The 11,514-nt window shown below is 40.5% G+C and overlaps 1 protein-coding gene across 1 annotated transcript in view; it reads left to right on the top strand.

Annotated features, from left to right (window-relative positions):
* The window catches only part of mtcl1 (microtubule crosslinking factor 1), a gene marked incomplete at its 5' end in the record, with an annotated part of 120,083 nt that overhangs the window by 1,599 nt on the left and 106,970 nt on the right, over positions 1-11,514 (top strand). The window contains 2 exons of the mRNA XM_079819139.1: positions 9,500-9,724; positions 9,880-10,038. Coding sequence (XP_079675265.1) covers positions 9,500-9,724; positions 9,880-10,038 — 384 coding nt within the window. The remainder of the gene's footprint in view (positions 1-9,499; positions 9,725-9,879; positions 10,039-11,514) is intronic.

The following is an 11,514-nucleotide window of genomic DNA, read 5'->3' as shown; positions in this document are numbered from 1 at the left end:
ACGTGCTTTCAAACTTTTTTTACAGATGCGCTCAGCGCTCGTCACATATCACAACTATTCAGTGTTTTCAACCACATCATGTTTATTTTAGGTTTCAGAGATTTAAATGCTCATAAGTACTAGCAAAAAATACACACTGATGTCTATGGAAGCGGCAAAAACAATCCTTTCAGACAATTATAATTTGACTAACTTACGTGTTTTATTCATATCAGATACACATTATATAGTAACTATATAGTTTATTCTTCTCCCAGTTCAGGTCACTTACTTTCATGTATTTCGTGAGACGTGGATGAATATATGTGTTATAAATCCGACAGATAAGATTCTCTGGGGTGCAAACTAAAATTGCGGCGCCTATCGCGCATTATAGATCAACTAACACAATATAAATACTCACACATATTTGAAAATGAGAATATCAGATCATTCATGACATAGTTTGTGAATATTTTGAATAAAAAAGATAAAACGAAATTAACCCGACACAGCTGAGCTGTCATACAGCGTTATTGCGGCTACTAGGGCTGAACGATATATCGTTATCGTATCTATATCTAGATATGAACTTTCAAGATATTACTATCGAAAAAAGCAACGATATAGACGATATAGATTTCACCTCTCTGCGCTCGCCCTGCATACAACTCTGGCAGTCACAACAAACATCAGTTTTACGAGTGCCCTTGAATGCACCGCTAAAGCCAGCGCGCACACACTACCAGGGACGTGGGAACTATATTGTGAGAGGGGGGGCGGCGTTTCCATGGTGACGCGTCATTGCTTGTCACGTGACACGCCGCAGCAGCAACAGCGCTGAATGAATGATGATCTGCTTTTATGTAATTTTTTCCTTTTTTATTCAGAATATTCACAAATGTGTTAGCTATGGCATGAAATATCTGATATTCCGATTGTCAAATACATGCAAGTGGAAGTATATTGTTGTTTAAACACCTTTATAACGATGGCGTTAGTTGAGCTGTATGTGCGATGGGCGCCGCCGTGTTAGTTTGTGCCGCAGATGCAGTTCAGAGAATCGGATCTGTTGGATTTACAACCTCTATGTTTACAACGTGTGAATTCATCCACTTCTCCCGAAATACTTAAAAGTAAGTGGCTGGTGAACTGGGAATAGAATAGAGTAAACATTGAAGTTACTTACACAATGTGTATCTGATATGAATAAAACGTGTCGAATTATAATGGAAAGGATTATTATTAACTCTTCCATAGACATCAGTGTGTATTTTACAAACTCAAAATGTATTGTTTTTTTAGTACTTATGTGAATTTATATGTTTGAAACCTAAAATAAACAGTATGTGGTTGAAAACACTGAAAAGTTGTGATATATGAAAGCTCTGAGCGCCTGTCTCTGGCTAAATTCAACATTTGATCATGTGATGCACTTGATCATGCGCTCCAGGGACCAGCCTAGACTGATCACACCTGTGTGATCATACGTGGGAAAGGCTTAAAAACAATACATTTTCTGACACAAATTTTTGAAATGTAGGCTTAAATCAAACACATTTTAATTCAGATTCTGGTTTTCACCGAACATGTAGTCATATCGTATTGTATCGATATCGAGATATCTGGCATGAAAATCGAGATATGAAATTTTGTCCATATTGTTCAGCCCTAGTTGTAGCATACCAAGAATACAGACTACTGCTGCTATTACTGTAACTGTTATTTAGAGTTAAATTAGGCCTATTGTAGTTGGGTCAGGAAACGGGGTCTCTGATGTGGGAGGCGGTAGCTAACAAAAACAATAAAGACCGCAGCCGCTAGCATCAGTCGCTAGTGTGCCTCTTGAGGCCAAGGGAGTGAGGTTTACACACACAACTCTTACTGGCCTATGTCCATTACACTCACCCCCCTAAACCTCACTCCCATCCGGGTCACGGCACCAAATGTAACCAGTCCTACTCAACCCGCTCAGATCGGGATTCAAACCGGGGTCTCTGGCGTGGGAGGGGCGGGCGCTAACAAAGACACTAAAGACTGCAGCCATTAGTGTCAGTCACTACTGCGCCTCTTGAGGCCAGGGGAGTGAGGTTTCCCTGCACAACACCTACTAGACCTATGTCCGTTACACTGATCCCCCCACTCCCATATCAATATAGACTGCAGCCGCTAACATCAGTCGCTAGTGTGCCTCTTGAGGCCAAGGGAGTGAGGTTTACACGCACAACTCTTATGTGGCGTTCACACCGGACGCGATTCACGCGAATAATTCGTGCTATTCTCGCAAAGTTGGACGCTTGAACATTTTGAGTTTACTCGCTTCATTCGCGTGTGAAATTCGCTTCATTTGCGTGTGACATTCACTTCACAACAGCCGCGAATTTGCGTCATGGGCGGGGCTTCTGCCAGCCGGCTCGTCTCGTTGAGAAATGGCTGACATGGGCTGTGTTTACACGTCTTTTTGGTTAAAATTTAATGTTAATGTGTGACAAAACATAGTTTTAAGAGTTTTTCAGGCGATAATGTAGTTGTTTAAAGCTCAAATCTGTGGTTTATTTATATAAAGAGTTCCTATTTGAACATTTTATCTGCCGTTTTCGGAGTTGTTAGCTCCAGTGGATCAGCGGCGCTCATCGCTCGTCAAAGCCGGCGAGAGCAGCCTTTCCTCGGCCAGTACTTCTGCCGTCTGCCGCTGGCTCTGATGTCTCTGTGGCGTCTTCAGCTATAATTCGTCTTGTGTAGATGTAACGGCCGATCTTTGGTCTCATGGATCTATAATTTGTTCCCTGGCAAATCGTTTAGACTGAGGGCAAAGTGAAGTTTCATTACTTTTTTATTTTTAGGCTATAACTTTACGTTACAGTTGTAGCCGACTAGCACTGACATTGAATGTTTGACTGAATTGTTTGCTTTATTTCATGTATAGCTTATTATACATTTTACTTATACTTTTGTATTATTGATCATACATAAACTTGCATTTAACAAAAAGAGACTGGGTTGTGTTTCATGTCATTTAATGTTATCACAGTGATAATCATATTGTCTGAACCAGATATTAATATACGTACAGATTTTCTCCTCATTGTTGTCACTACTAGAGCAAGCTCCTGATTGATTTTTCACGCGTTCAAAACACTCAATTCGCGCCGCAGAATGCCTATTCGCATCTCTGCATTGACTTAACATGTAAATCACTTGCGCGAATCGCATCATTCGCGTCCGGTGTGAACGCACCATTACTAGCCTATGTCCATTACTCTCAACCCCCCAAACCTCACTTCCATCTGGGTCACGGCACCAAATGCAACCAGTCCTACTCAACCTGCTCTGAGCAGGATTTAAACCGGGGTCTCTGGTGTGGGAGGCGGGCATGCTAACAAAGACACGAAAGACCGCAGCCATTAGCTGAGGCCAGGGGGTGAGGTTTATCTAACCCTTCAGGGCCTACTTACCCCGTTCAGAGCCACTAATGTGCCTCTTGAGGCCAGGTGAGTGAGGTTTACACGCACAGCTCTTACTGGCCTATGTCCGTTACTCTCACCCCCCACTCCATCCGGGTCACGGCACCAAATGTAACCAGTCCTACTCGCCCCCCTCTGAGCGGGATTCGAGTCGGGGTCTCCGGCGTGAGAGGCGGGCACGCTAACAAGAAAGCTAAAGACAGCAGCCTAGCGTTAGTTGCTAGTGCACCTCTTGAGGCCAGGGGAGTGAGATCTACACACAGCTCTTACTGACCTACATCCATTACATGAGGAGAGCAATATCTAGATCCGTAAATCTGTGCTTTGACTGATTTTAGGTCACATCAGTCCACAGAGTGCAGATACAAACAACATGCATCAGAAAGACCCTCAAAACTCCCGCAGGAAACGCATCACAGCCTTTGCTCTCTGTGTGAAGTGTGATGGGTAGATGAATGCAGGCCTAATTAGCATAATTCCATAAATGATTGATCTTATTTGTCTGATGCGCCAGGGCTCGGCTGCTGTCACAAACAGGATTTTCATAAGTTTATCTCCGAAGACGGCATGCTAATCCGCTTTAGAAGCCGTGCGTGTAATGCCGTGTCCCCCGCAGGAGCTGTTCGCAAACACGCGTCCCTCCTGACCCTGAGCCGGACCGTGTGTTTGGAGCCTCCCTAAAGCAGATGTGCACCCGTCTGTGTGTTCATCTCTATTTTATCTGTCTCTCTATAAGTAATCCTGCCGCATGTATGCACCAATATAAACCGCTCCATGTTAGTACTATTGTATGACATTAGTTAGTCAGTCCACCATAACTCATGTTTGACAGGAACATCCATACAGCACATGGCAGGTCGCTGCTGTCACATTGTCCCCAACACACAGTGAAGGTCATTGTGTTTGGGCTGTTTGTCACTGTCTGTCTCTCTTTCGCTGTCTTTGTTTGTCTATCTTTCTGTCTTTCTTCCTCAACCTTGTTTACATTGAATTCGCTGAGGCATTGTGGGGTATTTACTGGGAAATGAGGCGTCACAAATGACAGTCATTCATTACAGTTCAGGACGGGGGTTTCACCAATGACTGCATTTTCTTTACCTGTTTTTTGAAGTGTCTTTTTCTTTATTCTAATAGGGAGGTTGTTCTTGTCATTTCAGAAAGTGATTTCAGTTCCATTACATTTCAAAATCAGACCAATTAAATTAGAAATACTGATTCTCATTCTCTTTCTGTTTCTAATCATGATGTTAATTCTGAATCTCATTCTTTTTCTAAACGGCTTTGGCTTTTAAAGGAACACTCCACTTTTTTTGAAAATAGGCTCATTTTACAAGTCCCCTAGAGTTAAATAGTTGAGTTTTACCGTTTTTGAATCCATTCAGCTGATCTTTGTATCTGGCGGTAGCACTTTTAGCATAGCTTAGCATACATCATTGATTCTGATCAGTCCATTAGCATCTCATTCAAAAAATGACCAAAGACACTTTCAATATTTTTCCTATTTAAAACTTGACTCTTCTACAGTTACATCGTGTGCTAAGACCAACTGAAAATGAAAAGTTGCGATTTTCTACACCTCTATGGCTAGGAACTACTTTCTCATTCCTGCGTAATAGTCGCGGATCTTCGCGGCCGTACCATGGCTGCAGCGGCGCAATGATTCGTTGGTATTCTGTGAAACATGGTGGTAGTTACACCTTCGACTTACTATCACAGCCCTTTACAACACACAGAACCATGGCTAATCACACAGGTAAATCCACAACACAATTTGTCGGCTGCAAGCCTGAAACTTTCTCTGCAACTACACAAACTTAGTGCCGGTCACATTGAAAGTTACCTAGCTGGGCTACTTTCAGACGCTGTAATATCATTGCGCCGCTGCAGCCATGGTACGGCCGCGAAGATCCACGACTATTACGCTGGAATGAGAAAGTAGTTCCTAGCCATATAGGTGTAGAAAATCACAACTTTTTATTTTCAGTTGGTCTTAGCACATGATGTCACAGTAGAAGAGTCAAGTTTTAAATAGGAAAAATATTGAAAGTGTCTTTGGTCATTTTTTGAATGAGATGCTAATGGACTGATCAGAATCAATGATGTATGCTAAGCTATGCTAAAAGTGCTTCCGCCAGATACAAAGATCGGCTGAATGGATTCAAAAACGGTAAAACTCAACTATTTAACTCTAGGGGACTTGTAAAATGAGCCTATTTTCAAAAAAAAGTGGAGTGTTCATTTAAGGTCCTTTCACACTGGACGCGAATATGTGAATAAGTGTGAATAATTCATTGATCATTTTTGATCAGCTGTTTGTGTAATGAGTGCTTCCACAACATGAATGTGCTGTGGTGAAAAAACGATGTTTAATTTTTTCATTTCGATGTTTATTTTTTTTAACACTCGCAGCATCAGAAAAGGCTTCAACCAATCAAATACAAGGAAACAAAGGTCACGAAATGTCCAGTTGATGTCATTAGCTAACCTTTGCCAGGTATGGCATTCCTCACGAGATTACAGCTGTAGTTGTGTTTACAGCTGTACAGATGCAGCTGTGTTTGCCAACTGTAGGCTACAGACAACGATAACATCACCTTTTGAGTTAAAACTCAATTTTTCTAACCTAATTGTGTCTGCGACTATGGAAAGTGAATGTGTTTCCGTCAGTACGACTGTGGCACTTAAATGTTTACATTGTGACTCAACTGGAAACACAGCAGCTCCGGATCGATTGGTTCCCTGAAGTGTGTGTTTGTCTCGTCAGATGCGGTGCCACTGTCTCAAGATCTCTCCCATGGACATTTGAATTTATGTGCGGAACCGGCCATGATAAAGTTTTAACTCCTGTACAAGATGAGCATACTCCCCTTCAGACTCTCTGTTCTTTAAGACTGGGTGAACCCAAAACCTTCTGTTCTGTCTTTTAAATATAATGAAAAGCTCGTCTCCACTGGATGAGGAAGTGTCCGTGTTTTCTCAGCTGTCGCCGCGAATGTTTTGTAATGTTGGAGTTCTGAAACGTCACGGACGTCGCAAACTCGCGTCGCGGCTGATGTGAATGGTTTTGATGCGAACTATTCGCACATAAAATATTTGTTTTTCCACTTCGCTTTTTCGTTACGCGTCTGGTGTGAAAGGGACTTTAGTCTAGAGTTCAATTTGATTCTGATATTCATTCTAGTTTTGGTTCCAATTCCGATTGTGAATCCGGGCCGGATTCACAAAACATTCTTAAGAATGAAATTATTCTTAACTGCCCATTTCTTCTTATTTTCTAACTTAAGAGAAAATATAAGAATATTTTGTATTCCCAAAAACTTTTCTTAAGAATGTTTTTATCTTTTTTCATATGATTGTTCTTAAGATAAAATTTAAGAAGTATTCATATTCACGAAAATAATGTTCTTTAAAATCATTGTAAATAACTTCTTAAAGTTAGGATAATCTCCAACCTATCTTACATACCAATACTACTGTTAATGTGTCGAAAATTGTAGTTTTAAGACTTTTTCAGGCGAGAATGTACTTATTTAAAGATTAAATCTGTGGTTTATTTATAAAGAGAGCGCCTATTTTACAGTTGTATCTGCTGTTTTCGGAGTTGGAGCTCCAGTGGATCAGCGGGTGTTCAGCACTCATTAACCCGGCGAGAGCAGCCTTTCCTCGGCCAGTCCTTCTGCCGTCTGCCGCTGGCTCTGATGTCTCTGGGATATGATTCGTCTTGTGTAGATCTAACGGACGATCTTTGGTACCCGAGCAGCGTTCTTGATAAACGGCTAGGCTCTTATAAAATACCGGTTTTATCAACACGGCAGATTAAAAACGCGACATTGAGTGATTAACTCCCGTCAAGCCAGTCATGACGAAATATTCTGCACTCTTATTATGATATCTACGGTAATCTGCAGGAAGGGCGGAAAGACGGGCTTTGAGGTGTTTTTCATTCAGCAAGTCTTCAGTAATACGCTTCAATAAAATAACACCATATAACACCTTTTATTTTCTTCTTAAGTAAAAAGTTAAGATGTTCTTAAGAAAATATTTGAGAACTTCTCAAGAATTTTTCAAGAATTGCACTTAGGAACATTCTTACGAACTTAGAATTTATCTTAAGAATTTTCTTAACTTCTTTCTTAAGAAGATTTCCGTGAATCTGGCCCCTGGTTCTAACCATGATGTTCATTCTCATTCTAATTCTAATCCTGATTCTGATTCTCATTAAGGGCCAAGCACCGAAGGTGCGTAGGCACCTATTGAAAATGTTAGCGTTACTATTATTATTATTATTCTTCCGCCATGGGAGTCTATGGCAGCCTATAGAACCGTATGGTAAAAAGTTGTGAAATTTGACACACTCATAGAGAACAGGCTGAGCTGTCACCATAGCAAATTTGGAGTCTCTAACTCATTCTCTCTAGCGCCACCACCAGTCCAAACTTTGACTCATGTTTATGCTAATAACTTTTGAACCATAAGAGCTAGAAACTAAATTTCCTCTGATTCCTCGGCTCAAGACGATTCGATTGCACCCTATGACGTCCCGCCATTTTTAATTTTCCGAATAACCTACTTTTGCAAATTCGTCCTAGACGGTTCATCCGATTTGCACGGAAATGGAACCAGATCATCTTCAGGTGGTGCCAGAAAAAAAGTTATGGAATTCAAGTTGATTCGTCAAATCGTTTTCGATAAACGCGCGAACAAATTTTACGTAGCAGTTGCAAAAATACACAAAAGGCTATATCTCTGCAACGCTTTATTGTATTCAAACCAAAGATAGCCTCCTTAGATTCGGGACATAAGGCCGAGTCGACTGATATCCAATTTTACCCCATCGGCCATTTTGATTGTCGGCCATTTCGAATGATGTGCTAAAATGCTGTATTTATGAACACATGAACGGATTGTTGCGAAATTCGGTATGAGTCATCACCACGATGCCCTAAAGGAGCCTGAGAAGTTTCGAAACAGCGCCACCTAGTGGAGAATTTATTTCCCCAAACACTTATAACTTTGGGTGTGGTTGACTTATTTTCATGAGAGTAACTTTTTTTGTCTTTGACAAAAATTGACACACACATGTATGGGCTCACTCCGAGCTGTGAACGTAGCCTTAAGGCCTGTTCACACCGGGACGATTTTCGCACGCGTTTATCGCCGACGTTTAACGCCTCGGGGTGTTCACACCGACGCGCAAAACGCCAGGCGTAAAAGCGTCATTTTTATAAAAACGCCTCGGGTTCGTTATTTTATTTTGACGCGGCGCGTAAAAAACTGTCCGACCAATGAGATCGGCGCTTTTGTTCACGTGCCTGGAGCTGCTGAAGTGACAGTAAAACACGACTTGGTGGCGCTCAAGCACAAAACGGTCTTGCCGAGCACACATTGATACGACGAAGAAGTAGTAAGTAGACAAAGAAGAAGATGAACTGCTAATGCTGCTTGCCAGTTAGCAAAAAGTGTGTGAATGGTTTTGTCCATATACATAATATGTGTCTATGGTTTTGGCAAGCACGTAAATACTGTCTCTCTTCTCCTTCTGTGTGACAAGCGAGTGTCAGAAGCTTAAAGTGCCGCAGCACCATCTTGTGTACCGGGAGCGCATCGACTGAATGTGCACGTTCACTCGGCGCAGCGCCAGTGAAAATCGCTTGGGTGTGAACACTCAAGACGCGCCGAAAAACGGCACGAAAAACGCTGGCGATGAGCGCGCGCGATATTCGTCCCGGTGTGTACAGGCCTTTAGACTTTGACTACTGATTTGAATCCTGATTCTGATGTTCATTCAAAGTTCTGATTCCCAGTCGGATTCTCAGTCTGTTTCGGTTTCTAATCCCGATTCCCAGTTTATTCTGATTTTCATTAGGATTCTTATTCTGATTTTAATCACACAGAACATAATTTTTGTGCAAATTCAGTCCATAATCAGGTCCATTTTAATTAGTGATTGATTACAAATCTGAATTTTATACATATATCAGTCCTGATTTTCATTCTAATTTGGTTTCTTATCCCGATTCTCATTCTGATTCTATTCCTGATTGGGTTTTCTTTAGGATGAAGTGGACGAGCTGCGAGCAGAGATGGAGGAGATCAGGGACAGTTACCTGGAGGAGGAGGTGTACCAGCTCCAGGACATACGCAGGGAACTGGACCGCTCCAACAAGAACTGCCGGATCCTTCAGTACCGCCTGCGCAAGGCTGAACAGAAGAGTCTGCGCGTGGCACAGACCGGACACGTCGACGGAGATCTTCTACGTGGACTGGAGCAGGACCTGAAGGTGTTTTTTTCTCATAGGGATTCAAAACATTTTGAATATGTGAGGTCAAAAAATTGCTTTAAAATATCTGATGTGTGTATGATAAGCATTGCGCTCTCGAAACTAATGCTGCACAGATAAAAACAAGATAATAAAACATGTCTCTCTCCCCACAGGTGGCCAAAGATGTATCTGTGCGTCTGCACAATGAACTGGAGACGGTGGAAGACAAGCGTACGCGGGCGGAAGATGAAAACGAACTGCTCAGGCAAAAGATCATCGAGGTGGAGATCTCCAAACAGGCCATGCAGAACGAGCTCGAGAGAGCCAAAGAGGTACAATACACCAGCTCACCGTATTTGAGTCGATCGCATATTCCTGTGCACATTGCACACTTTTATTGAATTAGGTAACAGAGGACAAGAAGTATTTTATTAGAGGAGACTCTTTAAAAGCATATTTCTGAAGTAGTGTGGCTATTGTGCAGATTTTTATTCATGTATGCGGTTCACTGTCAAGTACAGAGAGTGGTTTAAACCGTAACAGGGATATTCTGGGTTGCTTAAAGCTTCATTTGTGTGGACAGCCTTTACTATATAAAATCATTTACTTGGTGGGAAGTGGGAATTGCATTTACAGGAATGCTCTTACAATGAAAGAGCAGCTCAGATTGTTTAATATCACAAATGTGAAGATATTGTTTTTGTTAATGGAGCTCTAAGCATCTTTTGTTTTTTTTTTGAATATCGTCCATTTTCCTAAAAAAATCCTAATAAATTTGTAGTATTGATGTGCTTATACCTCTGAATTAGTGTTATAGTTAGATATATCGGTCACACTTTGTTCCCATTATTTAATGTTAATTTAATGCATTAACTAACTTTAACTATGAGTGATATGTTTGTTTCAGTATTTATACTTTTTTGTTAATGTTAATAAAAATATATATATATTTTTTTAAATACCACTGTTCATTGTTAGTTCATATCAACTCAACCATAAAATAACTTATGTATTAGTTAATGTTGGAATGAACAATAATAACTAAGATTATTAGTCGTGGGAATCGATTAAAAAAAGTAAGTAATTAATCAAATTTTTCTGTAAATAATTGCGATTAATCGCAGTTTTTTTTACATTTATATTGTATTAGTTTCAGTTACTCTTCAAATTAATGTAGAAACAATTTAAAAACAGCAAATTTTAAATATTTGTTGTAATCTCATCATCTTTTTATGAATGAAGGCCAGTATCACTAATGTCTCTATGAAACATTAATGACATTACAGTATAACTGAAAGCTACCAATTTCAACATTTATTAGGCTTTAAAAAATAACAACTTGCAATTTAATTGAACTTAAAACAATCTTTACAGAAACCCATTATAATAAATGTTATATTTACCCATGGCCTTCCCTGTTAGACATAGTCTACACAGAAATTGAATAAAGTTACCAACACTTTTCTTAACTGCTTAAATAATAAATTAAATATAGATTAATCATCATTAAAGCTAAAAAAAAATTCTGTTCCCGTTGTTCTTTGATGAACATTAATGACAGGCATCATCAGTGCTGCTGTCACTTTAAGATCGGCCGCTGCTGAACATGAGGCGGATCTGACGCGCTGTCTCGCGCATCTCATTTTCATGCGCATTCATTTAAGACGTTATTTAACTCACTTAAGACTCCTAATATGAGAATACTCAACAAAACTGACATTTTGGCAACATTCTCTGTGTTGTTATTGTTTGTTCAAGAGCGAAAGAGAACTCAATGTGTATACGAGACTGCCGCGCGCACGTGTGTG

This window comes from Gobio gobio (genome assembly GCF_949357685.1).
Source record: "Gobio gobio genome assembly, chromosome: 6".
Classification (NCBI taxonomy): domain Eukaryota; kingdom Metazoa; phylum Chordata; class Actinopteri; order Cypriniformes; family Gobionidae; genus Gobio; species Gobio gobio.
This window is presented reverse-complemented; position numbering and strand designations above follow the sequence as displayed.